The sequence below is a fragment of the Falco peregrinus genome, chromosome 4, assembly GCF_023634155.1.
Source record: "Falco peregrinus isolate bFalPer1 chromosome 4, bFalPer1.pri, whole genome shotgun sequence".
In the NCBI taxonomy this organism is placed as follows: Eukaryota; Metazoa; Chordata; class Aves; order Falconiformes; family Falconidae; genus Falco; species Falco peregrinus.
Window position 1 is genome coordinate 64,900,790 of NC_073724.1, and position 21,189 is coordinate 64,921,978.

The 21,189-nt window shown below is 41.9% G+C and overlaps 1 protein-coding gene across 2 annotated transcripts in view; it reads right to left on the reverse strand.

The window, feature by feature from the left end:
* UBAC2 (UBA domain containing 2) overlaps nt 1–14,934 on the reverse strand; it is a 101,089-nt gene extending 86,155 nt beyond the window's left edge. For both annotated transcript variants that reach the window (XM_055801209.1, XM_055801208.1), the window contains exons 1-2: nt 14,777–14,934; nt 3,616–3,743 (exon numbers count right to left, since the gene is read on the reverse strand). In XM_055801209.1, the coding sequence (XP_055657184.1) occupies nt 3,616–3,743; nt 14,777–14,807 (159 nt within the window). In that variant the 5' untranslated portion in view covers nt 14,808–14,934. The remainder of the gene's footprint in view (nt 1–3,615; nt 3,744–14,776) is intronic.
* Nucleotides 14,935–21,189: the final 6,255 nt, after the last annotated feature.

The following is a 21,189-nucleotide window of genomic DNA, read 5'->3' on the forward strand; positions in this document are numbered from 1 at the left end:
CCTCCATGAGGGTCAGGGCCTGAAATCATAAGGCTTCTTTCAGGTGTTTGATGAAGGCCTCATCTACTTCTTCGTGATCAGGCAGCCTGTAGCAAACACCACAACCAAAGTTAGCTGTGCTGGTCTCCCCCCTAATTCTGACCCATAAACACCCTAGTCCCAGGACAAAGCTCTGAGCAGTTCTTTCAAATAAAGAGCAACTTCCCTCCTTGCCTGTCCTTCCTGAAGAGCTTGTATCTCCCTGTTGCAGCACTCCTATCACATGAGCTAACCTACCACATCTCCATAACCCCAATGAGATCACAGCCCTGTAATGGCATATGACCTTTAATTCCTCTTATTTGTTCCCTATGTAGCACGCATTAGCATACGGACACTTCAGAGAGGCACCCGGTCACGCTCATTTCCCATAACACACATGGGAGCGTTCCACATAATGCTGTCCCATAGGCACTTCCTTATTTATGGGCATACACTTGAAGTAGGTCCTCTTCAGTCCTACCTTGTTAATTACAAGATCCCTTCTGTTCATGTCACCCTCTACACTTTGCTGGACTAACCCAGTCCATTGCCTCCCCACTTGACTGAGGGTTGTCATCTCCCTCTTATGTTGTTCCTGTCTGGAAGTTCTCCTCACCAGGCTGAACTGTCTGTTAGCAAAGATGCTTTTGTGCCACTTGGTCAGGTAGATCCCGTCTCACCCAAGTAGTCCTCAATCCTCAGAGAGGGTCCCATGGCCACAACACCCAAAACCCTGTGGCTGACACCAGCCATGCAACCCACTGTAATCCACAGGATCTGTCCACTTGACTTTGGTTGGCTGCTCCCAGTCACCTTTGTGTCCTCCATGTGTTAAGAAATGGCTTCTAAGAAGATTTGCTCCATGACCTTCCTAGGGACCAAAGTAAGGCCGAGTGGCCTGACGTTACTTGGATCCTCCTTTCTGCCCTTCCTGAAGATGGGTGTGACATTTGCCTTTCTCCAGCCATTGTGTACTTCCACCAATTGCCATCACCTTTCAAAGATGCTAGAGAAAGGTCTCATGATTACATTTCCAGCTCCTTTGGCACCCTCAGAGGTAACCTGTCTAGTTCCATTAACTTAAGTGTGTACAGCTGGGTTACGTGTCTCTTTTTCTTTATGGTGGATACTGCTTCACCCTCACAGACTCTGCTAGGAGGCTTAGGGACCTTGGAGGCTTGAAGGCAAAACACACTAGCACAAACTGATAAAAAATATCTGCCTGAATACCTCAGCCTTTTGCACACTCCTTGTCACCAGGAGGATCCTCACCACAATGAAGACTGGGCCCACACTCTCCTTAAGCCTTTCTTCTGCTGCAGATGTACTTATTGAAACCTTCCTTGCTGCCTCTCATCTCCCTTGCTAGTTTCCAGCTCACCTTTGGCTCTCCCTGCTCCCTCTCCTAAACCAGACCCTGGTAGGCATTCTCTCCTCCATGGAAGTCCAAGTGCCAACATACTGCCTAAGCCTTACGTTTCTCAAGGTCTTTAGACCTCAGCCGATGCTTCTGCCTCTAACCTCCCCAGCATACCAAAGGACTGAACAAGAAGAAAGTGGGACCTCACCATTCTAGCTGTCCCATGTCAACACACCCGATGTTAAAACCTAGCCAGCAGCGTGCGTACCAGCCCTCCTGAGGGCCAAACTGGCAGGGCTGTGACCTTGCAGCTGAACATTTCATGATAGGCATTAACTGAACAGCCCTCGCATGGACTGTGGAAGGCTTCTAAGACTAAATGCTCTTTACTTTAACCAGCTTAAAAAAAATACATAAATCTAATGTAATCAAGATCTTCATTTCACGCGCAGCATCTTCACTGCTCTTGAGGGTCCCCTTTAGGGAAGCAAATACCTTTTAGTTTTGGACAGTACATATTTTGCCTTTCAAATCAAATTTGCTCTTTTTCAACTGAGTGCTTTATTTCCTATGCTCTCTACCAGCTTTAACAAGTTTTAATATTCAACGTGTTTGTTCACCCCCTGAAAAAAAATCCATTCCATTAAACTCATCCCCACAGATGAATTTATTCTAAACAAATTTTCTTTTAAGTGTCCTCATTTGAATATTAGCATCAGACAGGAGTTAAGTGATCTGTTCTCCCTGATCTCAGAGGTATACAGTTATGTAGTATCTATCTTAGTCCAAAGGCTATGACAATAAATGAAACAACAATTTCAGGAAAGAAAAAATCCAAACTCAGAAATTCCCCAAAGCACCACAATAAAAGTATCATAGCTTCTACAGATACTTGCAAATATTTATGCTTAAGACACAGTAAAGGCAGTTTATTTGAATAAAACTGAACTACTACTCTTTTTCTGCAGATCAAACAAAGGAAAGAGCTCTTTTAAATAAAAACTGCAAAACAAATAAGCAAACAAACCCCAAACCCCCAAAATTTCCACTTAAAACTTGAATAGTTTCTCAGACTTTCTCCTCTCCCTGGTTGTAACACTTCTAAAAAGCAGACATTAATTTATGTATTTTTGCTGCACTGCATTAGCAAGACATTGGAAAATACGAGCAGTGCTCTTGCAGAGTTGTAATCTACAATACTAAAATAAAGTTCTTGTTCTTGACAAGAAAGATCACAGACAGTGGAACAGCACTGAGTACCACTAGCTAGGTCTAATAATCTTTTAAGGTTTATAGGCTGCAGTTGGCATCCTCAGAGACACGGACCACATACTTCTTTTTCATGTACCTGTAAAATGTGGGGTAAGATAATTACAAAGGCAGGGGTGTTGACCCTTCTCTGTTGAGCAGTAGTTTGCCATTAAAAAAAAAAAAAAAGAAAAAGAAAAAAAAAAACCTCCCCCCACACCAAAACCCACCAACAAATTCCCACAAAACTTACCTAATCACTTCCAAGTACATTATTTCAACAACTACAACTGATACTAGAGGATTCTTAATTAAGCTGACAACAAAAGCTTACAAGATGCAATACCTAAAAGATACAGTATCTCAGTTTGAACTGGGAAGGAGCAAGAAATGTCTAGTAAGATAATTAACCAATTCAGCAGGTTACTGAGAAGCATAGCAAACTCCCCCATCACTTGGTATCTTCAAATTAGAAGCTGCAGTTCTCTTTTACTGGCAAAGTTTAGTTTCCCACAACTGACTACAACAGAAGTTACAGAGTAAAAGTTATGGCCTCTGTTGTTAAAATAAATGATATAATCAGAGTACCCGATTACAGCAGCCTTCTTCAGCATTAAAACCTAAGCGCAATAAGACACTGACATTCATATCAAAATACTTCTACTATTACACAAGTTAAATCACACTTCATTCACAGCAAGCTTCCAAATGCCAGTGGCTGGAAGGAAAAATGATACAAACCCGATCACTTCCCAGGCAAAAAAAAAAAAAAAAAAAAAAGAAGAAGTGAAAAGTATGTTGATCGTTTCACATCATTTTTTCTCACTTCTTCCAGAAAATGGCCTACTCAGCTGACATAAGAAAGGTAAGGAATAGCTGGTCTACAACAATGAATAAAGGGGAAAAAACCAGGACAAATGGAAAAAAAATCGCATAGAAGACAATAGTTTGCAGTCTCTTTCCACACAAAATGAACTGACTCTTACCTGAAAATCCTCTTTTATAGCTTGTAGGTTATATGCAAAGAACTTCTGATAATGTTGGAACAGCAGAGTCAATAAAATTGAGATGGCACTTGGGACCAATAACAGACTCTTAGACAAAGGTGCTTTATCTTAAAGACAAAAGAACAAACAAACAAAAAAGCCATTTTAGAGAAAAGTCTCTCATGCTTAACAAGTGACATTTAAACAGGTGATCAGAAAACATAACAGCAGTGGCACCACCTTGACTTTTTCTCTCAACAACTTCCCAAGTTCTCAACAACTTACAAGCAGATAGGAAAAACACACCAACCAAAGGAAGTCTAGAGATATTAATGACAGTTAAATATTAATCAGACATTTTGTTTTCAGCATTCTCTCATTAAATTAATGGTTTGGCTATAATTAAACCTAAGCTCTCTGCACCTATAGAGGTCATGCCCTCCCATGCAGCCCTCTTAAAGCTCAATCATATTTTAGGAAACAAAGCGATCACTCTTTTTCACTAGCAAAACATACATGCACATCGAGTTAAAACAAATACCTTTATTTTCTTCGTGTTAGGGATTAAGATTAGGGTTTTTTCTAAAAGCTATGAACCACCTGAGTAAATTTACTTTCTCCTCACCACACCTGCATCCACTATTCAAGGAAACATATCTAAGTTAATTTACACATTCTTCCTTCCATTCAATTATTAACAAAGACTATAACACTATCAGAACATCTATGAAATCAGAACTTCTTTTCCCTGACTAGTATGACTTTCAGAAAGAACATTCAGATGAAAGCAAGCAAAGAACAGAGATGTCTACAATACACGTTTACTACAAACTGCAGAGTGGAATATCCAGCAGGAATATACCCAGCAATTCACCCTAAGATGTTGGTGTAGTTGATGCAACAAAACACAAATTCTTGCCCAACAATTCAAGCCAATACAGAAAGTCTGAAATATTTTTTCTATTACTTTTCTCCTTTTCACACATGCAACCGGAATCACATTTACTTCCTTCCCAAACATTCTACTGATTTTCAGACAACTGCTTTTTTTGCAGCTCTGCTGTCATTGTGCTTAGATAACAGAAGGAGCAACACGACTACTTTAAAAGTACTAATGGGAAGTAAACAGCAGGAGCATAGGAAGAACAAAATTGCATTTAAGAAGTGTAATACAGGAAACATTTAGTACGTATTCAGGTAAACTGACTACCATGAATGATTTTGCCAACATCTGCTGCACACTAGAAGAGAGAACTACTAGAAAAGCAAGATAGCACCAAAGCAAAAAATAGTTTTTTGTATTTACTCATCCAAGTACTAACTGATGACATCGAGAACAATTTTGAGATAGTTAGCTGTTCTCAGCTCACACCACCTTGAAATCTGATGTCTTCTGATGTTCACCATTTGAAGAAAACATCTCTTCCTATGAGTATCGTAACATAAACTTGTACATAAAAATCTTATTTCAGTCCGCAACCACAACTCTTGAGTTCATTATTTACAGACTCAGTTTCCTTACTCCATTTAAGCAATTAATGCCCTGAAGAGTTCTTTTATAGAAATTAGGCAGTGACTTGCATTGAGACAGGTTGATGTTACTCTGCTAACCATAGGCTCTGCTTTTATAATTAGATTTTTTTTTTTTTGCATGAGACATCAGGAGGGCAAAAAGCCTGGTGTCTTTATTTTTTAATGCAAGAAACCAATCCACTTTTCAATTTAATATCTTTCTTCGGATTTTTTTCTCTCCAGAAATAAGGTCTATAGTCTTTAGATGTCTATTTTTAAAATTATTCATTTCTCTGATTCAGTTGGATGCTTCAAAAAAGTTTGAAGCCATCAGAGTACTGTAGAACACTGGGGGGAAAAGAAGCTGGAGCTGCCTAGAAGTTACTGTGCACACACACGTTCATTCAAAATCTCGGGCAATGCTCCCTTAGATAACTTAGTTAATTTAACATTTCTTAATGTGAAAAGGTTGGTTTTATAACCAGGATACAAAAGATATTTGAAAGTGCAGCCTAAATCTGAACAACAGTAGTAGTCACAACAGCAGACATTTCTGAACCAAATTTTGATAAAACTTGTTATTTTACTATCAAATTCACTTACTTGAGTTATCTCATGAGTTTAAATAAATTTGTCTAAGTCCTACAATGCTTTTCACAGAAGGATCACATTACCACAAAAAAACGTGACAAGCAAATCACTGGATTTCCCACCATGACTATATATTTCAGTACAGGTTTAATATTTATATTTAGATCTTGCTGTAATTTTTATATCATTAGATCATTTTTACGTTACAGGTAATACACACTTGAAATACTTTATCCTATCAAGTTCATTCCTAATTTTAATGCATTCAGAATAACCAACAGAACTTTATCTGTTTTCTCCAGAAGTGTGAACACACATTTTTATTAGGAGTCTCTTTTGGCTTTCAGCTTAGACACCTTAAACCTTGTTAGAGGAACAGTACTTATTTTTAAGCATATCATCAAGTGAAAAACCAAAGAAGTAACTAACCCATTCATGCAACAGTCACTCACGGGGAACATCACATGAGTAATGGAAAATTCTGCTCTCAAGCTTCTCTAAATGTCATCATGGTCAATAAATTCATTCTTGTCCAGTAAACTTGAGAAAGATAAACTCTTCCACATAAATAACACATCTGCTGAAGTGTTTTTTCCAAGTGTCTCACTGTACAATCTAGTAGTTTGCTTTACCCCTTAACAGCATATAGATCCTTATCAAGGAATGCCGTGAGGTCACCAGTGAAGGAGCAACCCTCCCACTGCTGTGGAATGTCTCAACCAGTAAGACCAGAAATGACCAACAATCCCAGATTCTGCACAATCTGGCATTCTGACATCCAAGACAAATTCCTCACTTAGACTGCAAAGGTAAGACTTAGAAAGCAAAATTCTAGTCCAACGGATTTCCAACCACAGGCATGGAAACACGTACTACCAGCCTGCTGGGGTACCAGTGTCCACAAGCAGCACTAACACAAATGTGCACAAGGAAGAGAAAAACCCAGTGCCTCTGCACCACATAAAAAAAAGTAGAATGAAAAGATAAACTCTCATTTTGACCCTGAAGAGTTAAAATACATCAAAGTAGTATCTTCAAAGACCTTGGAATAAATTTGCAACCCAAAAATACTCCTTAAGTGGCAACTCTTTCAAAAACAACAGGCATTAGCACTGCAACACACATGCTGAGCTTCCATCTAAGTGAACAGAGCAATTTGGTAATAACCTGCAGAACATGCCTATGCTATGATGAAGAGCAAAGAACTAGCTTTCACTACAGATCTTTGCTTCCCCCTGGTGCAATAGAGAAGTTCCCCCCCAAAACTGCCCTCATAATCTCACAGGCAAGTGTCCTAACTGTTGTGCCACCACTGTGCAATGTGAAGCTGACCCTAAAATGCAACATGTATAGGAAAATCACCTCCTAGTCACCACATACCACCCCTGCACTCAATACAAAGCCCACACATCCTCCTCTTCCACAAACTACTAGTTTTCTGGCTGCCAGTATCACTTTCAGAGTACAGAATGAGTGGAGGAATATATGTGTCCGCATGTCACAAACAGAGGGGGAGGTTTATGGCACAACCACTGAGAGAGCTGCAGCTTCAGAAGCCACCACTACACTAATGAGAAGAATATGAAAGTTGTGGTAGCAGCAACAGCTACGAGTTTTTGATTTGATTCCCTGTTCCCTGCCCGTTCACCACTCACAGGTGAAGACACTTAGCAGATGAGCATTGTCAAAACAGGCAGCCAAGCAACTGTTTCAGAAGGGTTTTAAGGGAACAACTTCAGCTCCTGGACTGCTATTCCAGGCCCGAGACTCAAGCCCTGACTTGGGAGAGGATCTCATTGCTGATGCCAGTTGATGAGCAGTGGCTGCAGAAACTCAGATTCGCTCAGGATATTTTTTGTCAGGATCCCTACTAAGCTTACACCACACCTGCAGACAGAACACGCTGCGTAACAGCTTTTTTCCCCACTATCATCTGCAAACTTCCCAAACCCAGTTGCTATGAGGCAGACACACTGCTTTCATACAGAGAATTAGCTGCTGGAGGCTACTATAATGGCATGCATGAACCCTTTTTTAGTGCTGATAGACAAGATCTGTGAGTCTTTTAAACCATAACTGATGCATATCTGAACGCACAATACTTCCCAAATGCACTTATGGAATCTGTATTTTGGGGGGGGTGTTTTTCCTGCATTAAGCCATCATGCAAATATTCACCTATTCCATGATTCTTCAAGAACCTGCAGCAGGTTTGCCAACCGACAGTGACATTTCAAATTGGTCAAGGCTTTTCAAGGACTGTTGCCTGCTATATTCCCTTCAGATGCAAGCTTGCTACACATCAAACAGCGGCATGAACACCTCCTGAATGCCTGGAAACCTTGCTTGTCCTTTGTTGTAATGGTTGATGAAACCCACTGTCAGATATGCAAATCTGAATAGTAATTTTCAACTGCTTCCCAGATACTAGTGTGTGCTTTTGGGAGGCTACAGCAATCTTACTAGATCTGAGGAGTAAAAGCTTGTCTTTATTATAACCACGTGCTGAGTCCTAAACAGTAGCTGAGAACAAATGAGAGTATGCCATGGAGGGAGGATGACAAGAGATACGGACACGTGTAAGTAATACTGCCTGAGAAATCTGGAAGACACCAGGTTTCTGACTGCTGACTGGTAGGATGGCATTTAAGTGTATGATGATTTTTTACAGTTTGTTCAATGCAGTATCTTTCTAATATTTCATTCTTTGAAAAAAAAAAAAACATGCAATACCAGCTGACCCTGCAAAAGCAGTGAAGTTACTGCTTCCTGAAAGTATCACATGACTGAACGAAGTATTCTGGGTCAGGAAGGCAGCTCTTGCCCCTGCACAGACACAGGAAGGGGATCCTGTGTTCAGACTCTCACTTCACAGCGTACTCTGGTGGTTAATCATTGTGATGCCTGCAAGTGAACACAGGAAGAGTATCACTGCAGGAACAGTTTTTCATCAAATGCTTATAAACTTAATGCAGAAGCTGAGAGGTGAATATATATTAAGAAAGTCAATAAAGAAACCAACTATGATCGTGCTTTAAATCTGTTTTAAAAAGTCACTGGTAAGACTGTAATCAAACTAGTTACCTACACATTTACTGTTTAGAAAACTGCTGGGTTTAGCCTAGGTCACAACTTACAAAAGAATGAGGAGCTACAAAAAGAAAAAAAAGGAGGAAAAAAAAGAGGAAGAAAATCTTTGCTTCTAAAAGGAACATTTGAAAAGAAATAGAAAGTGAAAGAGGTTGAAAATAAAAAATGCTCACCTCGTTGAACCCCTCTTCCTCCCAACCACAGAACACATTACCATACTGCTATTAGTATACACTGTCAGAATTCTCAGGTATGGCTACACCACAACATCACGTGGAGATCCCCACTCTAGCTTGAAATGAGCTAGCTCTGCAGCAGCAGCATAGCTACATTTTTGTGGTGTTCAGTGCATGGCTTATTGAACTGATGCGGCTACACTGCTCCCAGGACTCAAGCTAGTATTGTGCACCAGGTTGCACTGTGGCATGTTGATGTACAAGCTAATTTCCCATATAGTACTGTACTGCATAATATTGTTACGCACAGAAGTCTGATATATTCAATACATAATTCATTCTTCCTTCAGACATACCACAAAGCATCAACTTACCTTTATTTTTCCTGATGCCTATGCACAACACAGTTCAGTCCTGCAGGTTATGCAAGCAGGAGGGCAGCATTCCCTTCTTGCCCTGGGGATTTTTAACTAATTGCTAGCACTGCACTACAAGGTTCACAGAGAGGTGAAAGCATAAGATGCATTAGCAGAAATGCTTGCACGCAAGTTCAAAGGACTCTACTCCCTACTACTACAAGAAATAGCTTGTGTGTAATAGGCAAAATAGACAAATATTTTCTAGATGTAACAAGTGGATAGGCTTTAAAACATGGACTCAGATTTTACCTTAATAAAGACTAGCTCTAACAGGCTTCCCTACTATACTCACATGCAGTATTGCACACAACATGAAGAATACTGGGAGCCAGTATTACAATATCTTCAGAAAAGTTTGGCGTTAGTCTTAGAGGTTTAAGTTGTTGGAAAGGCTTTGGTGTCTTAGAATGGAAAGCCTTCTGTGCATCACAGTGTGCTCCTGGGACTCAGCACGTTGGCGAACAAGCGGCAAATACAGCTAGGCAGCACTACAGCCAATCAAACAGCCAGCCCAGCATCAGTCCCCATGCACTCATGTTAGCCTTTGCAGAGCCACTGAAGTGTTTCACCAGCATTCCTCATGGGATGCAAGTTGCTGGCAGACTGCAATGCAAGAAACCTGTCTGGGTCCAGCACCACAGCCAACCTCTCAAGCCACTTCCCTACAGCCAGGTGCTGCAGGCATGCTTCCCAAGCACACTGCAATGTTGGTTTACAAGTCAACTCAACTGGGTTAGCATTTTGCTGAGTCATTCCAGTATCCCTTTCCTGTGCTTCCTACTATCCAGAGTAATTGGCTTCTTTTTCCCCAAGGTATACCAGCTCGCTCCTCCAATATTCCAGGTAACAGAAACCGTTTCCCTTAATAAGGGCAAACCATCTTTGTCCTTCTAAATGGTGCTTGCTTCCCAACTTCCGTATCTCATAGTTGTAACATGTAGGAGATGTGTTTCTTTTTACACTTTCTCATCCAAAATTTTGAGTGTCATGCACTGAGCAGGTTATCAGCTCCCCAACATAGTCATCATCCGCTACATGCAATACTGCCTGTCTGGAATTCAGCACATCGCTCCAAGCAAAGGACCTACTCGTCTGAACTGGCTCACATGCACCCACGGTTGGACTGTTTGTTGGAAGGGTTTGTTTTTATGTCTCTTACAATGTCACTTCTCAAGAACCTCGCTGCTTATGCATGTCATTTTAAAGAGTACTGAACAAGAGAAGTAGGTCGGAGGACTTATACCAGGAAACTCAAACTAGGATAAGAAATATGAGAGAAACACTTTATATAAGAACTCAGCTGCAGTGCTCAAAGTCACGTGAGATCTCCTTAAAAGGCACATGGACAAGGTCAAGTACTTCACTATACAAGCCTGGCTACTCAAGCACTGTTTACAATAAAGTTTAACTTCAATAGAAGTGGTCAAACTTAGGAGGAACAGCTGAATCTGTGGTAAAGAACTCACAAGTTTTGAATATTCCTTGCGTAAAGACAGTACCATTCACCTCACTCAACTATGGAGCCAGAATATGAAATAAACTTTTCTGTGTAGACGTGTATTGTAGTGCAGCATCCGCTGGCACCCACAGTACAGAGATGACCCATTAAATTAGCAAAGAGAACTAGTTTGTACTTGCTAATAGCTTTGAAAAATATTGTTCGTTCAGCACAGTAGTAGTATATTACCAGAACTAAAATTTGGCCATCAACCAAGCAAAAATCCATGTAACAAAAACAGCCAAAGGGTCTATCTGTGGCTAAATCCAAGTGATGTTTTTTAGGACTGTTTTATCAACTGACTATAAATAACACAACAGCATCCTTACCCTGAATGAACAACAATAACAATCAGGACAGCTACAGTAGATAAGTGGACTTCAGAAAAGCTTAGCTGAGCTAAACTTGCTCTGTTAAGCCAGTAGGAGTATGTCAAGGCCATCTTGTGATACAAAAGCAAAATGCATCCAGATTAAACAAACATGAAGTATTCTTGGTCTAGAAACTTGGAAATGAAGCTAATCTGCACAAACAGATAAAGAGCTGAACGCCTTTTATTAGTGAAATCAAAATAGCCAAGTTTTTCATTTACTCACTCAAGGTTTTGTTTATGCATGCAGCCAAAGATTTTCCTAAATAAACATTATAAATAAGTTGTGCTAAAAGGAAGCTACAGTGTCTTCCTCCCATGTTTCCTAGAAACAGTACATCACTATACTGCTAAGCGGCGTTGGTCTACCAAAGTTCAGTCATCTCTTCTGCCCATTTTGTCATATTAAGTGCTTGTAGTATTAAACACTAACAATTCTAACAAGCACACAGGCTTTTTATTTGAAGCCTAAGCTATCCTGTTTTGAGCACACACAGTTACCGTGTCTGGGACATAATGGATCAAAGTTCCATGAATTTTTGCAGCAAGAGGAATAATGTATAATGACAATGGAATTATTTTATGTGATGAGGGCCAAAGACCAGTTTAAAACGCATATTTAGCAAGCAGCTTGAAAATATCCAAATCAGGTCAGTCTCCCTGTAGTTTAGAGTTTTGTTTTCATGAAAAGATAAGAGATGAGAGAGGCAGTCTAGAAACACTGAGAAGACAGATACAAGAAGGGGAAAGGGACTAATACAGTATCAATCAAAAGGAGGTAAGATTTGTAGGACAGATTACGAATTTGATCTATGCACTGCATCAAACAAAATGTAAGGATTCTTGAGTTATTTCTCTCATTTAGACCATAACAACACAGACTATTAAATGCATCTTTAAATTGTTTCTGCAATCTCTTGGAATTATACCATATAGTCCATTGTTATTTATTTTGGTTTATTCTAGAATAAGCAGATGAAATAAAAAAAAAAAGAATTCAAAGAACATGGACAATAATATCCCGTTCAAGATTCATTAGAGTAATAGTACCAGATGGAACAAAAAGTTTATAACCAGTTGCAACTGCTGTCACTGCAAGCCACTGGCTACTCTCTTTCAGAAAAGTATTAAATGCAATTTCAAGAATTAACGAATCAGAAGAATTTACAAGAATCAAAATATTTCACAATTAGTTAATTATTTAGGTTCTGACAAGAAGTTTCAAAATCAAAATGAAGTTTTTAAAAATGTGAGTAGGCGAAGCACAGACTTGCTTCTAGAAAACCAGGGACAAGGGTGTCTCTGGCACTTTTGTTAAAGCACTTTGCATAAGAAGCCTAGTAAGAATCACACTACCAAAATGTAATAGAGCTCTGGGGTCATTTGTCATTTGCCTTCCCGTTGCTAAAGAAAGAAATTCTGCAGAAAAGGTAAAAACAAGGCAATTGGTGAAGACAAGTCAAAAAGAATACAGTAACCTCTGACATTTTTACCACTGTGTCTATGTCTGAAGATGCTAAAGCCCTTAATCTACTATAAATATACTCAACAACTGGGTCAATTTTTAAATGACCTACGGTACCCATGGCTAAAAAGAGCTTAGTATTACTAAGTTTTACCAAGTGGTATTGTGATACGGCAATAAACCAACTGTTACAGATGTTAAATCTGTCAGAGGTGACACAGCAGGCTGCAGAAGCCTCCAGTCTGACCTGGCACAATCATTCTTATTGCTGTTGAACAAGGTGTCTGCTTATTTTATCTAGGGTCTCTGATACAGGTCCATTTATCCACCAGCTGTGCCCCAACTGTTTGTCACTGCCTTTCTGCCAGAGGTTACCGCTCCCAAGACCCTGGGGCAGAACAGGACATGGATGCACACATACATCCTGTGCAACAAACCTGATGCAACATCAGGTACAGATTCATTAACTGCCTAAAACCATCAGATTTTGCACATCAGTGACTGTATCCTATGTACCTGCTGCTACTGCAGCAGACACTTCTGCTACAAAGGCAGAAACAAAAGTTTGAAGGCACAGGGCCATCTTAAACTGCCACAGTTGTGAACTAGTGAGTGTACGTCACTGCAACCTAAATCCTTGCCTCTACTAGAGTTTGTTAGTACACCTGTACCAGCCAAGTCTTACTGTGAAAAACCACTTCAGGTCAACAAGTGAGTTCAGTAAAAGTGTAAGTTCTAAGTTTTCCAGAAGAAAAAAACCCACAACAAAACCAAACCCCAAAATGTAAACATTTACTTCTTGCAGAGCAGCATCCTGTCTAGGTTCTTCTCCTAGCACAACCATGTTTCTTATGACTACAATTTTCCACTCATCCTTCTGATGGATCTACCTCGGAAAAACTTTTAAATACTGACCGTGACTTCCCACCCATTCAGCCAAACAAGAATACTTTTCACCCCACCTTCTTTCTCATAGAATTACACACAGACACATGCCACCAAAAGGCTGCTCTCCTGCGCTATCTGTTACTGGCGGGGGTGGGGGAAAGTCAGGAGCTGCAAATCAAGTACAGCATCACCAGATCCACCTGCAAAAAACCTCCCCCCATCCTTGGACACCTCAAACAGAACACGGCTATAAGTAATACCCCTTCTTAAACGCCAGAATTATTCCCCCCTAGTCAGAAGGTGCTTTCAGACTTTGACTTGGATTTTGCGTGGAGCTCGCCCTTAGTCAGCAAAGTTTAAGACTTCTCACCCCGCTGCGTTCTTTGTCCTGTGAGCAAGCTCCGAGCGACCCTCACCGCCCGCCCGTCCACGGGGAATTATTTACGTAGGGTGTTGGTAAAAATAAAGTTGAACAGAGCTGGGAACGCGTTTGTCTTTAAGTCAGTCTTATCAATAAACTGGTTTAAACAATAACTTTCTCTCACATTAAAAAAACCCACAGCAAGAATTCCTTCTGTTCCCCTATACATAGCCAGGCACGCCGCTCCGTACCTATGTACGCAGCCACACGCACACACAGCGCTGGGGCAGGCGGCCCCGGACAGCCGCGCCGGGAGAGGCCCGCTCCGCCCAGGCGCAGCCCCCCGCCCCGGCCGGCCCGGGCAGCGCAGCCCCCGCGGACAGCGCCGCGACCAGCGCAAGGGCTCGCGCCCCTCCGGTGCCGCCGGGCGCCGCTCCCCGCCCGCGGTCCTGCAGCGGGAGACGCGGCAAAAACCCGAGTTTAAAAGTCCAGCCGAGGGCAGGCGGTGGGGAAGGGGGAGCGAGTCCGGCGGCTCCCCCGCGGGAAGCAGCGCCCAGGCCGGGCGGCGGGAGCGGCCCCGCAACCCCCGTCCGCGGCGCCCGCAGAGGTCACGGCGCCACCGCCCCGCCACGTCCCTCACGGCGGCGCCCCCCGCCCAGGCAGCGCGGCCGCGTCCCGTCCTCCGGCGGTAGGGGGCCGGGCCACCCGCCGCGGGGAGACGCCGACACACCCCTCGCCGCCGCCCTCCCCCGGCTCCGTCCTCCGCGGGCTGCGGCGGGGCCGGTACTCACAGAGCCCGTTGGAGCCGGTGCTGGTGAACATTGCGCCGGCCCGGCCCAGCCGCGGCGGGCGCCGCTGGCGGAACCCCCAGAGGCCGGGCAGACCCCGAGGAACCGCGGCGGGCCGGCGACGGCGCGGCTAAGGCGGCCGCGATGGGCCAAACGCCGCCGTCAGCCGAGCGGCCGGCGCCCCCTGCCGGGGCCTGGCGGGCGGGCCAGCTGCCAGAGAGCGGGATCGCCACCTGCTCGCCCCCGCTGTGCGCGGCGAAGCCTGTCGGAGCCCGTACAGGCGGAATACATGGGCTCGGCTAACCGGCGGTCAGGCCCGGCTAACCGGCGGTCAGGCCCAGCGGTCAGGCTGGCGGCAGCTGGTGGCTGTTCCTGTCAGAGGCCGCTGTCAGGCCCCTGAGGCACAGGGCCAGGCGCTTCAAAGCTGGGGTGTAGTGAGACAGGGATAAAAGGCACGCCAGTCTATGTGTATTACCTATAATTACTTCTGTCTTTATAAATATGGTTTGAATTTGAAATTGGTGGGTGCCTTGGGGAAGCCTGACTCCTCACGCTTGGGAAAACTGCAGCGCTGGAGGCTTACCCTAATTTGGGGAGTTCCCAGGGCAGGTGCCTGCCTAGGGCAAGCTCTTGTTGCAGCTAACGGAGACGTAGCCAGTACGGACAGTGGAGTCTGGAATGCTTCTCAGGTGGTCAGGTGGAGGTGTCTGCTTCAGGATGAAATTAATTGTTCCCTAGGCTCTGCCGACTGTAACGAGCTGATTTCCGCTAGCTGTAATGGTATGTGAGACACACACCGACATGGCAGACATCTAATACAAAGTGAGGCAAATTCCTGATTTCATACAGATGTGGTATAATAAGGCTGACATTATTCAGGCACCAAATTTCAATGGCATTTTCAAGTCCATGTAGAAATCAGAGCTTACTGAACTACATCATGCTAGGCATTTGAAAGGTGGCGATGCTCTGCTCTGCATCACAGATGTGAACGTCAGGAAGAACCAGGACAAGGTTTGTGTGCTGTGTATTGGTGCGTTTGACAGAATTGGGGGCCTCAAAGTCACATTTAGCTTACTGCAGAACAAGACTGAGAACGAATGTCACTCTGGATGTGGAAAACGTGACTTGTCAGCTAAGCAACAATTTTTAAACAGGCAACTGATAGTAAAAACTGTTCAGTCAAGTCATAGATTTATGTTCCATAATTTTTTTTATATACCACAAAAACCAAAAATGTCTTTCAATATTTACATTCAAATGCCTTTTAATAATTACATTAAAATGTAACTATTAAACAGCACTTGTAAATGTGAAAGATCCTCAATCTCTGTAAACATAATCTCTTAACACTGCCAAGGGGACATAAACAGACCTTACACTGAGGTCCACAAAGACTTAAGCAAAGTTCTGCCTCCTGGAGCTTTAGGGATCTAATGAGGTACTTATGGATTAATTAATTGCCGTTTTGGACTTTTTTGACTAACATCCACTTAAAGTAATTAAGCCTTTTTGTGGATCTGTCTTTCATATAGGTGAGGATAAAACCTGAAAACTTTTCCAGTATTGCCTGTGTAATAGGCTTAGGATTTCTGTTTTAGTGCTGAAGATAAAGCTTGCTTTTATCTCTTTTCACACTCACACAGAATGGAGTGACAGAACAATCATAAATTTAGAGGTTTACAGTCCTGTTAGCCAGGAACTAACTGTTCTGCTGTTTTACAAGCTCAGTTTTGAAGATTTCCCTAGATTGATGTCCTACAAGGTAAATCATATTAGAGGGATTCTTCTCTACAACGCTGAGCACTGGAATTGGATTGAAGTCAGAATCACTGAATATACTAGAGACTTGCACATGTATTTTGCTGAATAAGGATGCATTTGGGCACATATTTAAGAACTATTCTGAAAGTAGCTCTGTGGACTTGATATCACTGACAGATACAGCAAAACTGAATGAAGTAGCAATAGTTGGCAAGCTTCTCCCAACAACATACCAAAATACTTGCAGATTTGACAATACTGCTGGGATACAGGGAGCTGGCTCTGAATTTATTTGCCACTGTCTTATTTAAGTCTATACATGTATTACAGAGCCTATGAAACATCTAATGATACCCCTTGTTTCAAAAAAGATGTATTAAATATTTTTTTCTGAGACTTTATCAGATGAGATGCACAATGTGTTTTTGAGAAAAAAACATACCCCATGCTAATAATTATAGTTTCAAATACTGATTGAACAGGGAGGAAATGTAGGTTTTGCCCTCAGATAGAGTGCCAAGCAGAGAGGGTTTTTTATCCCGACACTGTCAGTGGCATGTTATCTTGTCATAAGAATTACACAAATGATTTGCACCACTTAAATACACAGTGTTGTCCACTTTGGAGTTAAATGACATCATTACTCCTCATGCTTGCCTTGGAACATATCCCAGAATAGGAAGGCTAGCACTTATCTACTAATCTACTCAGAACAAGCTTAGAAGGCTTTGACACTGCTCAAATGTCAGCTTAAATATCTCCATTTGTTTATTACATGTAGTTAGTGGGGTCAATTTGGTACGTTCAAAACAAAGTTATTTAAATTTCCTGCTCAAAAGAAAATCCCAGGAGACTGGAATTTGTATTTCTAACGATTTTCTGGCAGGATTAGGCTGCTCTCTTCTCTGAACTTGTGATGTTTTTGAACCAACTCTTAATTACTAATTAATCTCTAACAGTCGGATGCTCCCCTGCCATATAGAATGAAGGATAGCAGCAGAGTAAAACAGGGTGGAACTGCAATGCCTCACTCAGGAATTTCTGTCTTAATTCAGTGCAGGTTAATGATTCTGCAGGTTAATGGCAGGTGGTCTGTGTCCCTGAGGTCCGGGGTTTCTGTGGCATTCATATCAGCACCTGCAGTTACTACAATTGCCTGAAATATTAGCAGAAACCTGAAAAGAGGTTAACGTTAAACTTAATGATTTCAGTAACTTCTTCCTACAGTTTCCAGCCCTTGTCTTCAGTTACAAAAGACTGTAAAAAAGAAAGCTGTGCACCATACGTACTCTGCAGGGAAGACTTCTGTGGCAGTGCAGCTTGCATCTGATAGCAGCTTGCACGGGAACAGGAGAAAGGGCAGAAGGCAGAAATTCACTGCGCTGAAATCAGACTGATTGGTCCTGTGCCTTTCCAAAATCAGATAATTTCTGTCACTCCCTCAGAAATGAATAAAGCCTTGTACTGCAGCAGACCTGCTGTTCTCTTAAACCATAGTGAGTTCATTTCATTACACAGATTTTTATTTTTTTACTGTAGCTAGAAGATACAGATCATTTTTGAGATCAGTTCTCCCATGTAGAGCTGGTAGGCTTACAGTTAATGTCAGGAGCAATGAAGTGGCTAAAGGAGGAACTTTTAGATGCTTCTTAAGTTCTAGAGAAGTGTGCAAAGGAAGCCAATCTAGTGGAAAAAATGGCAAGAGTATTGGGGTTTATCTGGGGTTTTTTTGCCATTGATTTTTCATCACACTATTATAAAAATTATAAAGAGTACTCAAAATTTTTCCATTTGTTAAAGTTCTAGCCATTTCAGTGAGGTTTTTTGCAAAACTTTAAACACTGTGTTAGACCTGAGCTCCGTATCAATGTCTGGTAATACAAATATGTGAGTAACTATTGCTTCAATAACTTAAATGTAATTCAAACAGCACTATCTCAGTTTTCAGCTAGAACACCAGAATGGCAGGCAATGACAGTACAGTGTTTAAGGGACTGGCTTATCTGGAGCTGAGCCAAGTCACTAGCTGCTGGCCACCAGCAGCCACAAGCTCATGCTCTTTGCATTGCTCACCTCCATCCCCAGCCAGGGCCTTTTTGTGACTACTTCATTGCTGGGTCCCCCTCAACCTTAACCACCTTCCAACAAGTGTCTCTGTGGTGTCCCAGCAAATCACCAGGAATGTGCTGCATCTGCCACCTTCTGGTTTTATGCCATGCCCCTCAAATGGAGATGAGGGAAGAACAATGGTGCAGCATGTCCTGCAGAGATGCACAGAGTAAGCACAAGAAGAAGAGTGCTTGCCTGGACCTGTGGAGGCAATCTTGCTTTCTTCTTTGTATTGCATCTTAGTGGACTGAACATGCACACCAACAGTTTCACACAAATTCTTAACCATTGCTTCCCTTTTAACAGCTGAACACATGTTCCTAAGCACTGACATCACATGCACCCAGATGTTGGCATCTCTGTGTTCAGGGGCAGAACCAAGGACTTGACCATCAGCTTTGCCTTTAAATACTTGTAAAACACTCCCTTAAATCTGTCATCCTTAAATTCTCTGTCACAGGAGCCAGGCTGTTTATTTCAATGAAGGTTGAGATCCTGTGAAAAACAAGAACATATGGTAACATAACCAGGAGCTAGATCCTAATGCAAACACATTAGGAAAACAAGTTTACGACAGGCAAATTGATTCTGATGTTTCTTAATTGCTGATTTTGATCCCAGTTTTTGTTTAGTGTTCTTATGTTTGTGTTCCATTTGACTTAGGTGAGACCTCATTCTTGTGAGAATTAAAAATACACTGGTTCAGCTGCCCTTGGCTGAGCAGCTGTCACTGGATTTTAGATTGCTCATCTGAAGAGCATTAATTTACTGCCAGGTAAATTGTGAAACATCAGTAAGCATCAAATTACGAGATTTAAGCCTAGTTCTCAGGAGACCCAATTAAGGAATCCATTAGGAGGACAAAGTATTATGTATAGCATTGCATAATACAACATACTTTGCATATCTGTACTCTTCTGTACTCTCTTATCCATACTAGAGATCAAGCACTAGCCATCTATTTCAGACTGAATTTATGTCACAGAGTACCTTTGTGACCTGGAGGATATGCTAAATTACCCACGATAGCTGTTTTGCAATAGCAAAAAAACTTAAGCCTTTAAGATGAGGAAAATTAGTTGCATTGTTCCATACAGGTGTGGCTGTGCTGAAATTGCCTGTCCTGAAAATTAGGTTTTAGAAAATATTCATAGGGGTATTTAAAGGAGGTTTTTTCTCCCTCATACCTGTCCATATTTCTCAGATATCCTCCTCCTTTTGCTTCACATCTGTATTGTAGTCCTAGCTGTGCACCTCCACATAGTGCAGAGGTTATTAAAGTCTGTATTTATACTTGGAGGCAAATCACTGTTTAAGGGAATACGTGGCCACCCACATCAGGATGTTATCAGGCCTGTAGCATAACACTGTGAAGAGATCAAAAAAACCAATAAAACTTTAAGCAGTTCTTATCCTCAAATGTCATTTTCTTATTTGTATTTCTTCTCAATTTGAGCATGAAGAAATATTCTTGTCTTTTTTCCTCTAATTACCCATACCAGAGGATGTTTGGGTTCATATAATTTTGCTGAAATACAATGATCCCTCAGAAGAACTTGCAAAAAGTTAAAGGATGTTCACCTCGGAAGTGTACTTGCATAATATTTGCAATGGAAGTATGTATGCCTCCAGGAAATAAGCATTCCCAGGGTTTCTTTTTTCCTCCAGAAATGTTAGTAATGGCAAAGTTAAGTGCCAAAAATCTATATCATACAATAGTGTATAATTTTGCCCAGCTGTGGCCTTTAAATTGCCATCAGAAAACTGTACTGCTTTCCATTAACAGAGAGAGTAGCTATTGTAAAAAAAATCAGTCTATCCATAAATCACATTTAAATCCAGTGGAGCTATTAGAAACGCAAAAAATATGGCTTATTATAATTATTTGATCCTATGCTATATTTTTTCCAGCATGGGCCGTTTTCTGTTTGCTGCTACAAGCACCATTATGCCAGGGAGATTTCTAAAACTGAAGATTAGATCTAGTCTAAAACTGAAATATAAAACAAATTAAATGCAAAAGCTGGCATTCTTACTGTTCCTTTAGCTCCGTTCTCGGCACGTAGGAATTATTTCTTGTTTTTCTTGCTGAACACAATTTAATACACTTAAATTTTGGGTTTTTTTAATATACCTGGAGCACTTTATAAATTGGGGTTGGGGACACTACAAAAGTCTCTGTGGGGCAGGTTGTAGCAGAAATCACCACCTGTGCACAGAAATCTTTTCTTGCCTGAAGATGATGTCCTGGACTTGCGCTCTGCTGCCATTTTAGGCTTTCCCTCGCCTCACCCAGAAGGTGGGATGGTGCCATTTCCCGGTCAGCCGGCACAACGGTGAGGGCGGTTTTCTATTGAGCTCTCAGGAAAGATGTAACTGGGGTGTTAAATCAGAGAAATGAGCACCAACATTCTGTGCCACTGTAATTTTTGAGGTAAACCCCAAAATGCCTGGATGATGAAGCTTCCAGGGGATCTTTCCATGCTGCCTGCAGCCTGGACCAACCAGCCTGGACTCCATGCCTCCATGTTCTTGGGCAGCTT